The sequence below is a fragment of the Hyla sarda genome, chromosome 10 (genome assembly GCF_029499605.1).
Source record: "Hyla sarda isolate aHylSar1 chromosome 10, aHylSar1.hap1, whole genome shotgun sequence".
Taxonomy (NCBI): domain Eukaryota; kingdom Metazoa; phylum Chordata; class Amphibia; order Anura; family Hylidae; genus Hyla; species Hyla sarda.
Window position 1 is genome coordinate 139,367,377 of NC_079198.1, and position 21,904 is coordinate 139,389,280.

Here is a 21,904-nt window from a genome sequence, read left to right on the forward strand (position 1 = left end):
CAAAATAGGCAGCCGCCTAGAGCGCACTCTTGATGGGGGCACCGCTCTGCTCACTGCAAGAAAGTTAGTAACCAGCATCTGAAGCACCCGTCCAACCATCACCACCATCACGTGAGGAGGAGGTTTGTTACAGTGTGTCACCCCAGTAGTAAGGAGATTACATGAGGAGGAGGTTTGTTACAGTGTGTCATCCCAGTAGTAAGGAGATTACATGAGGAGGAGGTTTGTTACAGTGTGTCACCCCAGTAGTAAGGAGATTACATGAGGAGGAGGTTTGTTACAGTGTGTCACCCCAGTAGTAAGAAGATTACATGAGAAGGAGGTTTGTTACAGTGTGTCACCCCAGTAGTAAGGAGATTACATGAGGAGGAGGTTTGTTACAGTGTGTCACCCCAGTAGTAAGGAGATTACATGAGGAGGAGGTTTGTTACAGTGTGTCATCCCAGTAGTAAGGAGATTACATGAGGAGGAGGTTTGTTACAGTGTGTCACCCCAGTAGTAAGGAGATTACATGAGGAGGAGGTTTGTTACAGTGTGTCATCCCAGTAGTAAGGAGATTACATGAGGAGGAGTTTTGTTACAGTGTGTCACCCCCAGTAGTAAGGAGATTACACGAGGAGGAGGTTTGTTACAGTGTGTCACCCCCAGTAGTAAGTAGATTACATGAGGAGGTTTGTTACCGTGTGTCACCCCAGTAGTAAGGAGATTACATGAGGAGGGGGTTACTCCAGTAGTAAGGAGATTACATGAGGAGGAGGTTTGTTACAGTGTGTCAGCGCAGTAGTAAGGTGGTCAATGGGCGGAGACAACAGGCAGGGTCAAGGGGCAGCAAAATTAGCTTTCGCCTAGGGTGGCAAAAATCCTTACACCAGCCCTGGAGGTCTGTTTAAAGGGGTACTCCACTGGAAAATATTTTCTTTTAAATCAACTGGTGCCAGAAAGTTATACAGATTTGTAAATTACTTCTATTAAAAAAAAATCTTAATCCTTCCAGTACTTATCAGCTGCTGTATGCTCTACAGGAAGTTCTTTTCTTTTTGAATTTCCTTTCTGTCTGACCACAGTGCTCTCTGTTGACACCTCTGTCCATTTTATTAACTGTCCAGAGTAGGAGCAAATCCCCATAGCAAACATATGCTGCTCTGGACAGTTCCTGACATGAACAGAGGTGTCAGCAGAGAGCACTGTGGTCAGAAAGAAAGGAAATTCAAAAAGAAATAGAACTTCCTGTGGAGCATACAGCAGCTGATAAGTACTTGAAGGATTAAGATTTTTAAATAGAAGCAACTTACAAATCTGTATAACTTTCTGGCACCAGTTGATTTAAAAAAATATATTATTATTATTATTATTATTATTATTATTTAAGACTTATATACCCAAAATGAGCAATAATGAGAAAAAATGTAGAGTAGAGGAGCGTGTAATTTTTGCATTTTATGTAATTTTTTTTTTTCTTTCAGTCTTTTTACGGGAGCCAAAAGTGGAAATTTCACACTATACCGCCATTGCTTGAGAATACAAGGGGGCTTTACAACCCGATTGCCGCGACCCCCCCCATCCCCCATTGACAGCGCTTACTATTCATTCTCCAGGCTGCGTTAAACGATTACGGTGTGAATTACTTTGTATCACTGCTGTAAATGTTCTGTGTTCCTGTAACGGTGACCAGACCACAATGTTTGTGGATTGAGTATTTGGTTGGTGTTCTACATTGGCGCTCTCAGCTATCTGAATGGGTCGCCTTGTTCAGACGTCTCAGCTTCCAGGAACCCCCCCCCCCCCCCCCGAAATATCCTGCCCTCTGACGGGACTAAGACTCATGTGTTCCTGCGGTCCTCATATATATTTATAGAACTTTACTGTGTGCGGTGTCAGGAATATAAACTTAGATTTATGACCTAGTACAGATATTGTGGATGTAATGCCCAAACACAAGCTAGGTGGCGGTATAGAGTCAAGAGTCATATATATCATTGTGAAACTGCCTACTACTACAGGGTTTCCCAACTAGCGTCTCCAGCTGTTGCAAAACTACAACTCCCAGCACGGCCGGACAGCCTTCGGCTGTCCGGGCATGCTGGGAGTTGTAGTTTTGCAATAGTCGACTACAAATATAACCAGAAGATTCCAAACCCCTTTATATAGAAGTTCAACTCATAGCCAATGCGTATTATGCCGTTCTTATACCCTCCAGAGCAGCGTTCTGGAATATTTCCAGGGCCATGATTTTCTGCAACCGTCCAGTGTATCATTAACCCCTTTAAAGGGGTACTCCGGTGGGAAAAAAAAATTATTTTTATTTTAAATTTTTTTTTTAAATCAACTGGTGTCAGAAAGTTAAACAGATTTGTAAATTACTTCTAAAATTAAAAATAAGCCGTCATATAGTTCCGTGGGGGGGGGGGGGGGGGGAGTAAAGTGGAATGACTATTAGAGGGCGAGGAGGAAAAAAAATAAAAGTGCAAAATTTAAAAATCGTTGCGTCCTTAAAGGGGTACTCCGGTGGAAAACATATATATATATATATATATATATATATATTTTTTTTTTAAATGAACTGGTGCCAGAAAGTTAAACAGATTTGTAAATGACTTCTATTAAAACATCTTTACACTTCCAGTACTTTTTAGCAGCTGTATGCTACAGAGGAAATTCTTTGCTTTTTGAATTTCTTTTTTGTCTTGTCCACAGTGCTCTCTGCTGACAGGTGTCAGCAGAGAGCACTGTGGACAAGACAAAAAAGAAATTCAAAAAGAAAAGAATTTCCTCTGTAGCATACAGCTGCTTAAAAGTACTGGAAGGGTAAAGATTTTTTAATAGAAGTCATTTACATATCTGTTTAAAGGGGTATTCCAGGAAAAAACTTTATTTATATATCTCAACTGGCTCCAGACAGTTAAACAGTTTTGTAAATTACTTCTATAAAAAAATCTTAATCCTTTCAGTACTTATGAGCTTCTGAAGTTAAGGTTGTTCTTTTCTGTCTAAATCCTCTCTGATGACACCTGTCTCGGGAAACGCCCAGTTTAGAAGCAAATCCCCATAGCAAACCTCTTCTAAACTGGGCGGTTCCCGAGACAGTTCACTACTATTTTGTGGCCAAACAACACATAAAGAGGTATCGACACCTAACAACAAATTAACCCATAGGGGTTAAAAAAAATCCTCTTGAATGTGTGTTGATAAATGATACTTAGCTTTTAATGTATATAAATAAAATGGAAGAACAAACATTTAAAACCACACCTCATGTAGTGTCACTATTTGGCTATTGAACCCTACTGTACGCTAATCAGTCTAAGCGCTACTGCTGATCCCAATTAGGGGTATATATACCACTGTATCAGTCCACTATGAGGAAATCACTGCAATAGACTCCAAATTGGAATTTTGAATGGACGTATAGTACTCATAGCTTACAGGCCAGACCAGGGTATACATTTAATTTGGTGACCAATCCACCATTAAAGCCTGTGGTGGTTGGAAACATCAATCACCATTCAATGTTGGAGTAACCAACCCCCCACCGCGCTGTGCACCGCGGGTGTGGGTTGGACAGTAGTGCATAGATATGGAATTAGTTATTTGGGTTCATTCACTCTTTAGGACACAATGTATACACTTCGGTATACGGAGATGTATGAGGGATCATTTATTTGCGCAGTGATGTGTAGTTTTTACCGGTACTGTTTTTGTTTTGATGGGATCTTTTGATCACTTTTTATTCATTTTTTTTCTGTTATTTTTTAGTGGCTAAAAATCAACAATTCTGGACTTTGGTAATTTTTTTTTTTTTTAACATTTACGCCATTCATCATGCGGTTTCAGTAATGGTATATTTTATATATTTTTAAGATTTTATACACTTCCGCATGCGGCGATACCACATGTTTATTCTTGTTTACATTATTTTATTTGAAAAAATAAAACTTATTAGGGGAGGGGCTTATTCACATTTCTTACAACATTTTTTTAATTATTATTTTTTTCACAGTTTTTTTTAGTCTTTAGTAATCTATTTTTTTTTTTTTTACGGCAAACACTGTTTAATGTCCGGGCATGCTGGGAGTTGTAGTTTTGCAACAGCTGGAGGCGCACTTGTTGGGGAAACACTGCTTTATGGTCTATCCACACGTACGGTATGCGCAGGATTTGAAGATGTATTCAGTCATTTAGTTTACATTGAAATCTGCAGCAGAAAATCCTGCGCAGAATACTGTACGTGTGAATATATCATTAGGGCTCGTTCACACGAGCGGATTTATTTGCGGGTTTCCCGCTGCGTGTGTGAAAGTGAACGGCCTCTCCGCAGGAAAATTTCTGCTGCGGAATTTACCATGCGGAAAATTTGCTGCAAGCCCCATCGAAGTCAATAGTGAAAATTCCGCAACCAAAAATCTGCTGCGGACAGTCGCGGTGAGCCTGTCCCCTTTCAAACACGCAGCGAGAAACCCGCAAATAAATCCGCTCATGTGAACGAGCCCTTAATGTGTATGGGAGGCCTCTTCTTTCCAATAGGTAAGAGAGACAAGTGGCTGCCAGTCGCCGCTTATCTTCCTAGGTTATAATCCTCATACTGTCACCGCGCAATTAGTTTACATTCTTACGGTTTTCAGAAACCAGAGCGATTAATTCCTGCCCGCTATAACTGAGTAATGGTGAATATGACGGAACTGGCACTGGGTTCACCGAGCAGTGACCTGGCACCGAAACGTGACCTGACACCGAAACGTCTAATCAATATACTGGCAGGACAAACAGTATTCGGAGGGAGCGGCGTGCAGACTATGACATGTCCTGCCGCCTCCATCATCACTGCCGATACTTGCGGGTACGGCATGTGCCCTATATAGGGATATGGTTTGTTCGGGTTCAGGTGGGTACACTGGACATTGAATGCCACACCCCACGCTGTATGTGAGCGCCATTCTCGTAGATCAGTGCTCGTTAATACGGCCTTGCGGGGAGGGCCGCACGAATGATGGCTGCCATCAGCCATGTCTGTAGTCTGATCACTGGCCCTATAACACAGGGCAATATCGGCCATACAGATGAATGGACAAAATCTGCCACTTGTGAATTCACCCCAAAAAAGTGAAGGGGAAAAAAAAAAAATCAAATCAAACCTGTAACCCTACTGTGTTGATCCAGAGGAAGACCAAAACCCTTAGGGTACGTTCAGACGAGCGAATTTACAGCGTATTTTACGCTGAAGATCCGCCGCTGAAGGACCTCTGTAGGGTGCCTTTTAGAGATGAGCGAACTTACAGTAAATTCGATTCGTCACGAACTTCTCGGCTCGGCGGTTGATGACTTTTCCTGCATAAATTAGTTCAGCTTTCAGGTGCTCCGGTGGGCTGGAAAAGGTGGATACAGTCCTAGGAAAGAGTCTCCTAGGACTGTATCCACCTTTTCCAGCCCACGGGAGCACCGGAAAGCTGAACTAATTTATGCAGGAAAAGTCATCAACGGCCGAGCTGAGAAGTTCGTGACAAATCGAATTTACTGTAAGTTCGCTCATCTCTAGGTCCTTTATGTGCCTGCTCGGAGAGGTAGAGCTGGGCGGGCCACCGGCGCTGGAATTCTATACTGTACTACAGTGGTCTCCAACCTGTGGACCTCCAGCTGTTGCAAAACTACAACTCCCAGCATGCCCGGACAGCCAACGGCTGTCCGGGCATGCTGGGAGTTGTAGTTTTGCAACAGCTGGAGGTCCGCAGGTTGGAGACCACATGCGTACAGTATAGAGTTACAGCGCCGGCGGCCCGCAACAAAAAGGAGGAGGGCAGTGCTTGCGGGTGACATATGTGAGTAGTACCTCACTGGGCTCTTAATTAATTGGGGGAGAGCAGAACAGCGCTGCCTGGTGGGTAATATGATTTGGGAGGGGGGGAGCAGAACAGCGCTCAGGGGTCACGTATGATTAGTTCCCCGATGTGGGGACAGAGCTGCGCTGGGCTGATAATTCATTTCCAAGGGGGAGGGGCCAAACTGGTATTGTGGTATGGGGAAAATTCATATCGAGCAGCACAAAAATTTCGGTTTTCGGTATGAACCGGTATATACCACCCACCCCTACGGAGCGGCAATACGCCGCTACATACAGACACAATGAAGCAATGTGTGAGTAGTCGTGCGTGCGCGGTGTACTCGCACACATCCAGGCCGGTCCTCCTGCTCAATGAGCTCGGCCGAGAGCTGCCGCGATGTGAGAGTATACTGCGCATGCGCGCAGCGGCTCACACATCCCAGTGTGTCTGCGCATAGCGGTGTATTGCCACCCCGAGCGGGCACATGTAAAGGCAGCATGTAGAGGTCCTTCAGCGGCGGATCCGCAGCAAAATATGCGCAGAAAATCCACTCGTCTGAACGTACCCTTAGGCCGGGTTCACACTACGGAATTTTGGACTGGAAGACCCACTGTATGAAGGTCAGATGCTGGTGAATGGGTTTAACCCATTCACACTGCGGAATTTCCTGGGTGAAATTTCCATCTGAAAATTCAAATCAAGTAATTCCGCCAGAACATTGAACCTGCTCAATGTTCTGGCAGAATCGGAGCCGCAGACATTGCCATCTATCGGGACGGCAATGTCCATCTCGTCCTAGCGCCGACTGATTTACTCTGAATATATACGGACAGATTTTCCAAAGTGTGAACCTGGCCTTAGGCCGGAGCCTCCAGCTGTTGCAAAACTACAACTCCCAGAAGGCTTCTGGGAGTTGTAGTTTTGCAACAGCTGGAGGCCCACCGGTTGGGAACCACTGCCTTAGGCTTTGTTCACATAGCGGAATTTCCGCAATTCCGCAAAATTCCAAGCAAAGCTTGCTGAATGGAATTGCGGAATTACTCCGGAATCTCTGTATTCTTAGAACACAGAATTCCGCTGAAATTCGTAGCCCCATTGACTTTAATGGCATTCCCCCGCGGAATTCCGCAAAAAAAAAAAAAAAAGACTGGTCTTATATTTCTGCGGAATGTGGAAAACTTGCCGTGGAAATTCCCTTTTGTGCATAGGACTGCGGAATCCCATTTAAGTTAATAGGCACTAAATATCTGTGGAATTCTGCGGAATTCCACATGGAAATTCCGCCGTGTGAACATGGCCTTAGGGTATGTTCTTACTACAGATCCTCGGTCCTCCATTGACCCCTTCACGTTGCGGAATTTCAGCGGCTGAAAATTGCCCTCAGTGGTGATGGCACAGGTCCGCGTGGCCCAATCGCCGACGGATTGAATCTCCCGCCACGTAATCTTTCCCGGGCGGAGATTCCGTAGTGTGAACGAACCCTTACGAGGCAGATGCCAATTGCCCCCAAACTAAGGGACTAAAACTCCAAATACGGCATCAGAATAAATCCCTGGATGGAACGTCACGTCTCCAGATATCTAACGACGACACACAGGAATGGACGGTATATATTCTGCCAAAATGCTGCCCCCTGCAGTCAGGGAAGGGTTACGATCATACGGGCAGGGGATTATGTGTAACCCGGCCCCGGCCGCTGACTATTAGGAGCAGATGGTTTCGGGCGCTTGGTGCTCTGGATACGATGCTGTTAACATTTTGCCTAATCCCCGTTGACTGAGAAAGCAGATATTCGAGGCGGAGTCCCCCCCCCCCTGTTAGTGCGTCCTTTTAACCCTTTCCTTCCCAGGAGTGCGCAGCTTTAGGCTACGTTCACACGTACAGGATTTGTAACTGCCGATTAGAAGCTGCGCTCAGTCATTTAGTTTACATTGAAATCTGCAGCAGAAAATCCTGCGCATCAAATCTGCGTACGTGTGAACGCACCCTTAGACGGCACGTCGAGTCCATGCCATGTTAATGGGTTAACGGTATGTTCCCAACGCTCCCTTGGCAAGCTGTGCTGGGGTAGGGGGGGGGGGGGGGGTCAGCGTCTGTCTGCGGCTCGGGACACGCGTGCCTTGGCTGCGCCCACTGGGCGGACGCTTTAGTGACAAAGCCGCCCTTGTAATGTAATGCGAGCAGCTGCAGTGTGGGGCTGTATAGCAGAGCCGGCAGCCACTCAGTGCTCAGTATCCAGGCAGAGGTTGGCACGGCACACAGCCCTCTCCGTACAGGGGAACCAGCGCCACTCCAAACTGTCCGTCTCCTCTCGTGTACGGCCATCGGCGGCGGAGCTCTCACTATATCGCCATAGCCACAGGTCAGTACTACGGATATACAGCCTGCTCTGGGATCACATGCACAACGGTTCACAACGGTATGTGGCGGCACTAGGGATTCTACCTGGCGGGTATTTTACCAGCACAGCCGGTATTTTGGCCACCCTGCCGGTATTTTTATATTAAAAATACCGGCAATGCAATGGGCGGTATTTATCCAACCAATCCTCCAACTCCTGGAATGTTGCACCATATACTATACCAGTGTTTCCCAACCAGAGCACCTCCAGCTGTTTCAAAACTACAACTCCCTGCATGCCCGGACAGCCAAAGGCTGTCCGGGCATGCTGGAAGTTGTAGTTTTGCAACAGCTGGAGGCACCCCTGGTTGGAAAACACTGACCTATACTATATACTACTATATAGTCCGACATGCTGGGAGTTGTAGTTTTGCAACAGCTGGAGGCACCCCTGGTTGAAAAACACTGACTTATACTATATACTACTATATAGTCCGACATGCTGGGAGTTGTAGTTTTGCAACAGCTGGAGACACCCCAGGTTGGAAAACACTGACCTATACTATATACTACTATATAGTCCGACATGCTGGGAGTTGTAATTTTGCAACAGCTGGAGGCACCCCTGGTTGGGAAACACTGACCTATACTATATACTACTATATAGTCCGACATGCTGGGAGTTGTAGTTTTGCAACAGCTGGAGACACTCTGGTTGTGAAACACTGACCTATACTTTATACTACTATATAGTCCAACATGCTGGGAGTTGTAGTTTTGCAACAGCTGGAGACACTCTGGTTGGGAAACACTGACCTATACTATATACTACTATATAGTCCAACATGCTGGGAGTTGTAGTTTTAAAAAAAAATATTATTTAGGGCAGCTACTGAGCCACAGGCTGTATCAGGGCATGCTGGGAGTTGTAGTTAGTAACTAACTGAAACTCCCGAATATAATTTAAAAAAAGCGATCAAAAAGTCACATCAAAACAAAAATGGTCCTGTTAAAAACGACAGATCGGGTCACAAACAATGAGCCCTCATACAGCCCCGTATAAGGAGAAATAAAAAAGTTATAGGGGTCAGAATAGGACCAAATTCTCCTGCATATGTGTATCCTGTGATGTCACGCATATATAATTAATTATTCAAATTAGCATGGCCGGTATTTTATTTTAAATTTTTTTTGCAAGAAAGATGGCGACCCTAGGCCGCACTTACAACAACGCACCTACCACTATCATCGCTACTGGTTACACACGATGTCTGGGAAACTACAACTCCCAGCATGCCGCGACAGTTCTAGAGGACATGGTGCGATCGTGCGTCACACCTGCGCTGGAAGACGCCAGTCACATGCCATGCCTGCTGCCTTCTCCATTAGTAAAGTTCTGTAGAATACGATGGCGCCATATAAATAAGGGCTATTAATGCGCCGATGACACACGTACAGGATGTATTTCGTTATATTTAGGGCTGGAGTTGATTACATTTCTAAATTAGTAAATTATTTGCTTGTGTTTTTTCTATGACTGCGACAAGAGACGAGAAAAAACGAGTTGCGTCATTCTATAGGATTAAAATAGGAGAACGGAAACTCCGGTAATTCGGACTGGGCGAATTTATTCTCCCAGTTTGTCCCGCAGGCTGGAGAGGAGCTGTGGTGGCGGGGTGTGAGGTGCAGGGCAGATGTTGTAACCCTAGAGGCAGATGACATTATCCCCTTGTATTTGTGACGCCAGGGCGAGGTTTACCCTATAACCACCCGAAGATATACCGCTGGATCCCGGGCTAGGCACGGGGGCAATAATGACTCCGACGCCAAGTTATGGTCAACGGTAGCTTTACTGAGGGTAGACAGATGGTAAAGTCTATACCAGCGGTCATCAACCTGCGGACCTCCAGATGTTGCAAAACTACAACTCCCAGCATGCCCGGACAGCCAACGGCTGTCCGGGCATGCTGGGAGTTGTAGTTTTGCAACATCTGGAGGTCCGCAGGTTGAAGACCACTGGTCTATACAGTTCAGCCAGGGCCCAAGGAGGTGAACAGTGACGCAGAGACCTTAAAGGGGACCTTAAACTTTACTGGAATTTTTTTTTTTTCTTTTTAAATCAACTGGTGCCAGAAAGTTAAACAGATTTGTAAATGACTTCTATTAACAAAATTTTAATCCTTCCAGTACTTATCAGCTGCTGTTATGATCCACAGGAAGTTCTATTCTTTTTGAATTTCCTTTTTTTCTGTCTGACCACAGTGCTCTCTGCTGACACCTCTGTACATTTTAGGAACTGTCCAGAGCAGGAGAGGTTTTCTATGGGGATTTGCTCCTACTCTGGGCAGTTCCTAAAATGGACAGAGGTGTCAGCAGAGAGCACTGTGGTCAGGCATGAAGGAAATTCTAAAAGAAAAGGGCTTCCTCTGGAGTATACAGTAGCTGATAAGTACTGGAAGGATTAAGATTTTTTTTAATAGAAGTCATTTACAAATCTGTTTATCTTTCCGGAACCAATTGATAAAAAAAAAAAAAAAAAAAAAAGTTTTCCAGTGGAGTACCCCTTTAAGGGCTTGCTGGGACTTGTAGTAGGACTGGACAATTGAATGCAGACCACGCTGACTTGACTCATAAAGCTGTGACTTTATCTTACTTGACTTGATGGCGGCTGAAGGACTGGACTTTGAGGTCTCCAACACTCTGGACACACACACTAGACAAGACTGCACTGGACCTCAGCAGAAGAGAGAGAAGCTGCACCCAGGGATTATATAGGGAGACTAGAGGGAGCCCATAGGTCACTCTTGGGATCACCTGATCACTGGTACCTCCTGAGTAATAATCACATGACATATCACATGACATAACTCTTAAAGCAACATTACAGTTTATAACACTTTACATGGTAAAACATATTTACAATGGGGAAACAAATGGAGCGGGCCTTGGGGACACTGAAGGAGGCTGCCTGACAGGACAGCAGGAGCACGGGGTAACACCTCCCGTACTGGGCCACCACAGAACAAATTCTGAAAAACTCAAATTGGGCAAAAGCCAAAAAAAGAAAAAAAAAAAAAGCCTTTACTATAAAAGTCTGTCTGATAGGTGGGGGTGAGGGGTCACATTGCTCGAATCTGCACCTGTTCACAAAACAGGGGTCACCTGACCTTCATTTGTCAATTTTGGCCACTGTCTGATTATACATGGGGAGTTCTGTGTCGCCTGTTGTTACTGAAACTCCCCATAATAATTTATCATGGAGAGCGCGGTATACATTCATCTCTGACTCTCTCATTTTCCCTGTTTGTTCCTCGTATTTGCATGCACGCTCAACTCGGCCGAGGGTGCATGAAAAAATTGAGCTTAACATAATTTTGACAATTAATGGTCATTTTGTATAAATAGGTCTTAAAGGGGTACTCCAGTGGAATTTTTTTAATTTTTTTCAAATCAATTGGTTTTAGAGAGTTGTAAATACTTCTATTAAAAAAAAAATCTTAATCCTTCCAGTACTTATCAGCTGCTGTATGCAGTTCTTTACAGTCTGACCACAGTGCTCTCTGCTGCCACCTCTGTCCATGTCAGGAACTGTCCAGAGCAGGAGAGGTTTTCTATGGGGATTTGCTCCTACTCTGGACAGTTCGTGACACGGACAGAGGTGTCAGCAGAGAGCACTGTGGACAGACTGGAAAAAAACTACACAATTCCTGTGGAGCATACAGCAGCTGATAAGTACTGGAAGGATTAAGATTTTTTTAATAGAAGTAATTTACAAATCTGTTTAACTTTCTGGAACCAGTTGATTTAAAAAAATAAAAATAAAATTGTTTTCCACTGGAGTACCCCTTTAAGTCAGTGGTCACTATACTGTGGACCTTCAGCTGTTGCAAAACTACCTCTCCCAGCAAGCTTCTTGTTTCCCTGTTTGATCCCAACATATGCATGTACACTCAGATCAGCTAAGCGTGCATGTATTCTGAATGGGGGAAGGGGAGAAAGCTGTTGCCAGACACTGAGAACAAAAGGATCTGACACATTAAAATCCAACATGCACGGTTCCTCTTGCCAAAATTGGTGGGTTTGATCCCACTTTAAAGAGGTTATCCAGGGAAAGAAACACAGAGCTAAAAAATAATAATAATTCTAAAAGAGCACCACCCCTGTCCTCTGGTTGTGTGTGGTATTGCAGCTCCTTTTACAATGAGGTAAATGGAGCCAATCTGTAATACCACACAGAACCTGAGGACAGGGGTGGTGCTGTTTTTTGGAAGAAATTAGCTCTGTGTTTTTGTTCCTGGATAACCCCCTTAATCTAATGACTGTGCTTTAAGACAGTGGTCTCTTAACTGTGGACCTCCTGCTGTTGGGAAACCACAACTCCCAGCATGCCTGGACAGCCGTTGGCTGTCCGGGCATGCTGAGAGTTGTAGTTTTGCAACAGCTAATGACATGGCACATCAGTTTTCCTGAAAGGTCAGGGTCCCGGACCCCCCACACCTCTGTCCATTTTAGGAACTGTCCAGAACAGCAAATGTTTGCTATGGGGATTTTCTCCTGCTCTGGACAGTTCCTAAAATGGACAGAGGTGTCAGCAGAGAGCACTGTGGTCGTGATGTCAGCTGAGAGCACTGTGGTTGTGATAGAAAAGAAATCCAAAAAGAAAAGAATTTCCTCTGTAGTATACAGACGCTAATAAGTACTGGAAGGATTTAGATTATTTACACATAATTAATTTACAAATCTGTTTAACTTTCTGGCACCAGTTGATTTAAAAGATAAATAAAGTTTTTCAACGGAGTACCCCTTTAAGTTGCAGGCAATTTAGGATTCGAACAAATTATTAGATACACGCAGACAAAAAAATTGCTAACGTTATAATGTATGCGCAATTCCCATTGATCCCTATAAGGTTTTTACGGCTGCTTTTTTTTTTTTTTCCTACTATTTTTTAAACCCCCCCAAAACAGACAAAAATAAACATACTAATTCATTTGTATTCGTTTTATTTCCTATATTTTTACCCTTATGTGGGAATGTTCACACTGAGGAAATGTCTGTGCAGAAGCCCCCTTTCTTCTCAAATGGAGCAGAACTGATGCGGAATTGGTGCTTATTCGGTGTGGAATTCAGCGTTGAAATACAAAATCCTATTAATAGGATTTATGGGTTATTACTCATGGATTCCGCCGGAAGAATTGGCATGTCCATTCTTTTGGTGGAAATCGTGTTTGTGTCGGAAATTTTTACGCAGAAATCCCAATTACCGGGGGTCTGATTCAAGGTGGAAGCCGTGTGGAATTTAACGTGGGATATGCATCAAATTCCTCACAGATTCCGCCTGAATTTCCTCAGTGTAAACAAAGCCCTAAGAACCCATTTACGCGGCAGAATATTCGCCTGGAGGAATTCCGGGCAGACATTTTGCGCATTGTGTGTGAACATGGCCTGAGCCTCTACAAGTTTTTCTATAGAAGCCATACTATATAGCTCAGTGTATCCCAAGCAGTGTGCGTCCAGTTATTGCAAAACTACAACTCCCAGCATGCCCGGGCAGCCAGCGGCTGCCCGGGCATGCTGGGGGTTGTAGTTTTGCAACAGCTGGAGGCACACTGCTTGGGATACACTGATATAGCTTGTAAATTGAATATAGATTTTTAGCATATACATGTGGTATGGTATATTGCGGCTGTCTTAATATGAAAATTCTTCTGGTTGGCCATGACAACCAATTATAACTTTTATAGTTATAATTATTAGTTACATGTTTAGTTTTAATTAATTATTACGTTATGGCCCTTAGCAACCAATCAGATTTCAGCTTTCATTCAGCTACGGGCAAGAAGCCGCTCTGTGATTGGTTGCTATGGACGAGACAGTTTTTATTGATATGTTACGGCCCTTGGCAACCAATTAGATTTCAGCTTTCATTCAGCTGCGGGCAAGAAGCCGCTCTGTGATTGGTTGCTATGGACAAGACAGTTTTTATTAACATGTTACGGCCCTTGGCAACCAATCAGATTCCAGCTTTCATTCAGCTACGGGCAAGAAGCCGCTCTGTGATTGGTTTCTATGGACGAGACAGTTTTTACTGTTACATTAAGGCCTTTGGCAACCAATGAGGTTCCAGCTTTCATTCAGCAACGGGCAAGAAGCTGCTCTGTGATTGGTTGTCATGTGTAACGCCAAGAAAAAGATGGCGGCGCCCGTGTGAGTTGCTCCCCGTTTGACATTCTCCTCTCTCGTTCTCCGCAGATGATCCGGCGCTGACCATGGACCGGTCGCTCCTCTCCTCCTCTTCTCCCCCGGGCTCCCCGGAGTCCTCCCTGCCGTTCTTCGACTCTTCTCACGCCCTGCACCTTCTCCGCGGCATCAACGAGCTCCGGACGGAGCAGAAGTTCTTCGACATGACCCTGAGCGCCGGCGGCCACGACTTCCCCTGTCACCGCACGGTCCTCGCCGCAGCCAGCACCTACTTCCGCGCCATGTTTGCCGGGAGGCTGAAGGAGAGCCAGGCGGAGCGGGTGGAGCTGCACCACGTCACCGGGCCGATCCTGGGCCTCCTGCTGGACTTCTGCTACACGGGGACGGTGACTGTGACCCGGGAGAATGTGGAGCCGCTGCTCCAGGCCGCAGACCTCCTGCAGTTCCCATCCGTGAAAGATGCCTGCTGTGCCTACCTGGAGAGAAACCTGGATGTAGGTAACTGCCTGGAGATCCAGGACTTCGCTGAGGCCTACGCCTGCCGGAGCCTGGCCGAGAGCACCAAGCGCTTCATCCTGGCCCACATGGCCCAATTGGCTCAGGCCAGGGAGCTGGAGCGGTTACCGTGGCAACGGATGCTGGAGTACATCATGGACGACCGTCTGTGCGTGGACAAGGAGGAGACGGCGTACCAGATGATCCTGCGCTGGGTCCGCGCCGACCTGCCCCACAGACAGCACCGCTGGCCCGAGCTCTTCCAGCACGTCCGCCTGCCCTTCATCCGACGCTTCTACCTGCTGGCCCACGTAGAGAGCGACCCCCTGGTCTATTACAGCCCCTCCTGCCTGCGGCTCATCGGGGAAGCCCGGGCCTTCCAGTCCAGCGAGTACGACCGCCACGACCTGCCCTGTGAGCGGATGAGGCCCCGGCCGTCCACCGGACTGGCAGAGATATTGGTCATCGTTGGCGGCTGCGACCAGGACTGTGATGAGCTGGTCACCGTGGACTGTTATAACCCCCACACCGGGCAGTGGAGGTACCTGGCGGAGTTTCCAGATCACTTGGGGGGCGGCTACAGCATCACCGCGCTGGGCAATGACATATATGTCACAGGTGAGATGTCCCTGCTATGGTGGAGCTGACAGCCATAGTTAAATTCCACCCTCTAAACCAGTGTTTTCCAAGCAGTGTGTCTCCAGCCATCACAAAACTACAACTCCCAGTATGCCAGGACAGCCTTTGGCTGTCCTGGCATGCTGGGAGTTGTAGTTTTGCAACAGCTGGAGACTCACTGCTTGGAAAACGCTGCTCTAAACCTATGGTCTCCTGTTGAAAAACTACATCCCTCAGCATGCCTGGACAGCCATAGGTTGGGGACCATTATTCTAAACTTTAGACCAATGGTCCAGTAGCACTCCAGCTGTTGGCTGTCTGGGCATGCTGTGGTTTGTAGTTCGGCAGCAGCTGGGATCACACTGTTTGGGAAAGACAGATCTAAACCATAAGGCCTCATTCACTCTACCTAATATTTAGGGTAGAGAGAAATGTGTTGAAGAGACAGCACTGGACTTCACAGCTTGTGCAAGTAATCATCCAGGAATGCCAGCCCGGAAATGCGTACAAAATGTGTATTAGATGCAGCACCAAAAAAGCCGGAGACTCAAATCTTGATGGCGTGTGACTTTATTCGCTCCCCAAAGTGCAACGTTTCGGCAACAAACTGCCTTTGAGAAAGGCAGTTTGTTGCTGAAACGTTGCACTTTGGGGAGCAAATAAAGTCACTCGCCATCAAGAGTTGAGTCTCCGGCTTTTTTGGTGCTGTATCTACTACACGTTTTGTTTAATATCTAGGATCAAGCATAGGCTGCGTATTCACGGAAATCTACCGGGCAGTGGGAAATACGTAGCGTATTTCTCTATAGGCAGACACACAGGGCTTTCCCACTGCAGCGGTTTATAGATGGGCCTGCCCATTGCAATCACGCCGGCGCACTGGGCCTGCCTTCAAATCTCACTGCACACACAGGGCTGCGGTGGAGAAGCCCTGTGTGTCTGCATGTAGCTAGATATGCTGTGTATTTCCCACTGCCTGCCTGGCAGATTTCCTGCAGCGTATACGCAACATGTGACCAGATTTTACTCTCCTGATCTGTGCTTGGAGACATAACTGGTTGCTGGGTGGTATAATTGCAAAGGCAACTGTACGGCACCCTAATATTCTATTCACACGGCAGAATTTTCGCTGAATTTCCGTCCACAAAAATGATGGCCTGTCGTTCCATGCTTAAAAATGCCCTGCCTATAGACGGCAATGCATTTCCGAGCGGATTCCTTAGAAAGCATTGACATGTCAATTATTTCTGCAGTTGATGGAATTTGAATTTCTGTGCCTGATGTTTCTGGCTGGGAAATTCTGCTGTGTGCATGGTGCAGTAGAATCCTATTGAAAACAATAGGAGCCTGCTAAAACTGATTTTTTTTTCCATGAGGACCTTGAGTTTTTTGCATGGGTCTTACTCATAATAATAGCACAGAACTTCAATTGCGTCTCATTATACCTGATCCACAATTTAGATTAGATAGTAAAGGACGCCAAGTTCCCAATCTCATGGATCCATCCTCTTCCCGACTGTTTTACACCTTCCTCTCTGCTCCTCATCATCTGACAAGTTCCGGCATCTTCCGTGCATTGGCTGAAATCCATATTGGGGTAGACGGGTTCATGCTCTGCGCACATGCACATCCTCAAGGAGCTCTCTGGTCACGCGCTGCTGTATTAATAGCCCAGAAGGAGTCAAGTGTTGAATAAACAGCCTGAACCAGATGGAAATCCATTGTTTTATCTGCAGCTATAGGAACATTTTCAGACCTTGAATCATAATACAACTCAGGTGAACTGTAGTCACGCACCTTTGTTAGGCCTGTAGCTGGTATGGTAACCATCAGTGTCCTGCAGTCGCATTTCTAAGGGCTGATGGGGTCACAGAGTCCTGTTAACCTTCTTAGATGCCACAGTCACTATTGATGGTACTATCTAAAAGATTAAATTACCGGTATCGGCATTAGATGCACATCTAATGGGCAAAACCAGACCTTTTGGGTTTCAGGCAGATTAATTAATCTGGGCCAGTGTCGTATAATGTGTGTTCAGTCTGGAGTCAGTGGAAATGGCGCACGCGTTTATCCAAATGCCCACGTGACCTAAATTTGGGGAAACATTATGGCTGGTGTAGAATAGTGGATCGAGTTCACGCAGCATGCACCATTTTTCCACCAGAACTAGAACACCACATGTCTTGGTACACAGGAGCTACTGTGTATTATTGCTTTCATGTAAGTGGTTGAGAGCTCTATGAAAATATTAACAGAAAAGCGCCCCCTGTGTTCATACCTGCGATCTGTTTTAAATTAGATTATCTGGGTTTGTGTTTCCTAGAGGCCCCATATAGAACAATAATACAAGGCTTGTGTATATGTATGTGTGTGTGAGTGTGTGTGTGTGTATATATATATATATATATATATATATATATATATATATATAATTACACACAGACTAGGCTCATACTCCTTTTAGCCTTTTGCATGATGTTCCTGTACATTTAACAATCCATCTGATTGAGGAAAGGATCAATCCTATATAGATATAAAGATTTAGAGATCCAGTCAGAGTAAATTCTCCTTTTTGAGGGGCTTGAGAATAAGAACTTTCATAGGCCATGATATGTAAGGTGCCAGTAACCATCATTGTGATGTGTCCAACCATGACCTAAAAGCTGTGTTTCCCAGTCCTGTCTTTGTCTTACTGGGCAGTTGCCTATAGCAGGCGCTAGAGTTTCTTTTTTCCTTCTGAGCGATTTGCTTACATTTTCCCAGGGATCCTTGAATGTTAGACTCTCTACACCAACTGCTGTCTGGGCATGCTGGAAGTTGAAGTTGTGCAACAGCTGGAGGCACCTTAGTTGGGTAACACTGTCTTAAAGGGGTACTCCGCTGCTCAGCATTTGGAATAAACTGTTCCGAACGCTGGAGTCGGCAGCTCGTAATGTAATAGCCCCGCCCCTCATGATGTCACACCCTACCCCCTCAATGCAAGTCTATGGGAGGGGGGCGTGACGGCTGTCACGCCCCCTCCCATAGACTTGCATTGAGGGGTGGGGCTATGGCATCACAAGCTGCCGGCGCCGACTCCAGCGTTCAGAACAGTTTGTTCCAAACACTAAGCAGCGGAGTACCCCTTTAAAGTGTCAATGCAGCTACTTGTGAGGTGGCTTATGCAGAACATCCAAGTAAATTTTCTCTATTAAAATAGTCACCTGAATACATGAAGGTCCCTGGGCACTTAGGATAGCAGACTGTATGGGGGAGGTATGAGATTGCATGCTGCCATCTTTGCATTGAATATACTGTTAGACTAGGGATCCCCGGGTGGTGTTCAGAGCCCGACCCTGTGGGTAGATCTGCCTTGTGAGCTGTGGTTGTTTCCCCCCCAACCAGGGTCTATTTATAACAATGTGACTTGTAGAAAATGACTCCCCGAGGAGTGGGAGCGGCAGGTGCGGGCGCGCGCGGAGGAGTACATATGGTTTTCTCATAAACACCAGTTAGATATGGAGGTGCAGGGTGTCTCAGCCGTCACACTGTCACAATATGTCCGTCCTGCTGCAGAACAAAGCTGCTCTGCTCTCTGGGCTGTCATGGAGCCAACGCCACTGATGTATCGGTTTACTAGACCGCTCGTGTGTGTTCTGCTTTATTCATGACCTTACCTGTGTCCACTGGTTCCTTGTCCTTCATTTATTAAAAGGTCACTATTATAGGGCTATGATCACACGGTGCAGAGTGAGTGCGTATTATTATTGCTGAAAATGAAAAACCCCTAAACCTCCGCTGTGTTAGGAATGGACGGTAGATGAAAAGGCGACAACCCCCTCCACCGACCTTGTGCATAAACATAGTTACCACAGTAGAAGCCCCGAGGGTGGAGGCGATATGGCGGTCTGGTCTCCCTGCAATGAAGCTTCTATGTAAATTTATACAAATGAGCGGCTGTTATAACCAATAATAATGGTGGATTCTTTTCACTGCAGAATCTGCATGTTTAACCTTTTCATTACAAAGGGGAAAATCTGCAAGAACTCCACTACAAATGTATGATCACACGTGGCCGATTATCTGCAGATTTGTAGTGGAGTTTCCCTGTTAACTGCAATAGGGAAGTTAACATCATCCCTGTGTGAATAAATCCTTAAAACTTGCCTGTTAATATATAAAATACTTTTAACACATCGTAGAGCAGCGTTGGCTGTCCGGGCATGCTGGGAGTTGTAGTTTTGCAATGGCTGAAGGGCAACAGTTTGGAGACCGATTGCTAGAATGAGCCGAGAGAGGTCTGAGCTAAACATTTTCTCTGTGCCACATAAGAGACTGTCTGTCCCGTAATGAAAGTCTTTGGGACCGTCTTGGGTCCTGAGAGCAGGGAGAGAAGTAGTGCTCAGCCGGGCGCTTTTCCGTGCTAGTTCTAGAAGTTGTTTGGGGTCTTAACACCCAGTCCGCAATCCATTAAAACATTCTGACATGTCGTTCTTACCATTCACTTCAAAGGGTCCTCCAAAAGTCTGCTCAGGACCAGACCAGTGATGTGAAGAGCGGAGCTCATATTTCGTATATATATTATACAATTTTGTTAAAGCTTATTTATTGTTCTCCTAAATATTCTACAATTTCACAATATAATTTGGTGATTCTGCATTGAAGTCGCCCGTAGCAACTAGAGTCTCCCTGATTTCTTATTTTTTGTGTTAGGCAGGGTTGACACCACATTTTTGCTATACAGTTCCCGTATACGGTTTCAAGTTAAAAACCGCGCAGAACCGTATAGAAAACCGTATGCATTGACTTAACATTGTAAACTGTATGTCAAACGCATCATCCGGTTTACTCCGTTTTGCATCTTAAACGGTTTTGTCCATTTTTTATTTATTTATTTTTTTTTTTTTTTTACCCGTACCCAAAACCGTAGACTACCACATTTTTTGGTCCGGGTGAAAAACCGTATTAAACCGTATACGTTTTTTTTTTTTTTTTTTTTTTTTTTAACATGGGAGTCAATGGGAACCGTACAGAACCGTATGTGTGCGTACAGTTCCATCCAGTTTGTACCATACGGCTTTTGACTTTTCACAGTTTTTTGGAATTTTCTTGGAATTTCAATCAGACAAGTGAAACTTTATTCAAAAGGGAGTGAAAAGTTAAAAACATATACTTTTTTTTTTCTTAAATAACGGATGCAACCAGACATCATTTTTCAAACCGTATACGGTACACACATTTTGATTCAGTTTAGTCCGGTTTTGAGGAATCAGTTTTTCATCAAAAACCTGATACGGGAACTGTATTGAAAAAACATGGTGTGTATGCACCCTTAGACCAGTTTTCACTGCAGCTGTGTGATTGGGACTGTGTAGATGGTTTAAAGGGGTACTCCGGTGGAAAACCTTTTTTTTTATTTTTTTTAAATCAACTGGTGCCAGAAAGTTTTGTAAATTAAAGATTTGTAAATTACTTCTATTAAAAAATCTTAATCCTTCCAGCATTTATTAGTTGCTGAATACTACAGAAGAAATTATTTTCTTTTTGGAACACAGAGCTCTCTGCTGACATCACGCACACAGTGCTCTCTGCTGACATCTCTGTCCATTTTAGGAACTGTCCAGAGCAGCATATGTTTTCTATGGGGATTTTCTCCCACTCTGGACAGTTCTTAAAATGGACAGAGATGTCAGCAGAGAGCACTGTGGTTGTGATGTCAGCAGAAAGCTCGGTGTTCCAAAAATAAAAGAATTTCCTTTGTAGTATTCAGCCGCTTATAAGTACTGGAAGGGTTAAGATTTTTTAATAGAAGTAACTTACAAATCTGGAAAAAAACAGATCGTCACCCCCTCAAAGTCAGTATCAGACAAGCTGATACATGGTGGACATAAGTTTTTTTTTTTTGAAAAATACGTGCTTCAATTATTTTATGACAAATTATACAAATTTATGAAATAATGTTGACAAATGTCTAAATCAGAAATAAAAGAATAAAATAACTAAATAAAATAATGTATCCACAATTTAAAATACAATACTGTATACATTAATACCACAGGGCCCTTGTGGAATAATATGATGTCCCGCACTGAGATAGTTTGATAGTCCGGCATCCGATGTACACTGATCCCTCAACTTACAATGGCCTCAACATACAATAGTTTCAAGATACAATGTTTGTTTCTGGACCATTGTAACTTGAAACCAGACTCAACATACAATGCTACGGACAGTCCAGCTCTGTGATACCTGTCACAACTGGAGGAACTGACCAATCAGAATGGGCATTTTACTGGTAAATCACCTGTATTACTGAAGTGCATGCACTGACTGGTGTCTGGTAGCGCCCCCTACAGTACAGGGAGGAACTACAAGTTCTGTACTACTCCTTACCTGTGCCAGGGTTAGTTACTCCTTGGGACACCAAGTAAGGGCGGCTCCATTTGGGACACTGTTTG

General features: G+C 44.9%; 1 protein-coding gene across 2 annotated transcripts in view; it reads left to right on the plus strand.

The window, feature by feature from the left end:
* KLHL21 (kelch like family member 21) overlaps positions 1–21,904 on the plus strand; it is a 65,491-nt gene that overhangs the window by 28,824 nt on the left and 14,763 nt on the right. The window contains exons 1-2 of one of the 2 annotated variants that reach the window (XM_056544442.1): positions 8,019–8,175; positions 14,406–15,467. In XM_056544442.1, the coding sequence (XP_056400417.1) occupies positions 14,423–15,467 (1,045 nt within the window). In that variant the 5' untranslated portion in view covers positions 8,019–8,175; positions 14,406–14,422. Of the gene's footprint in view, positions 1–8,018; positions 8,176–14,405; positions 15,468–21,904 lie in introns of those variants that run through there. The other variant, XM_056544443.1, reaches the window with a different exon arrangement.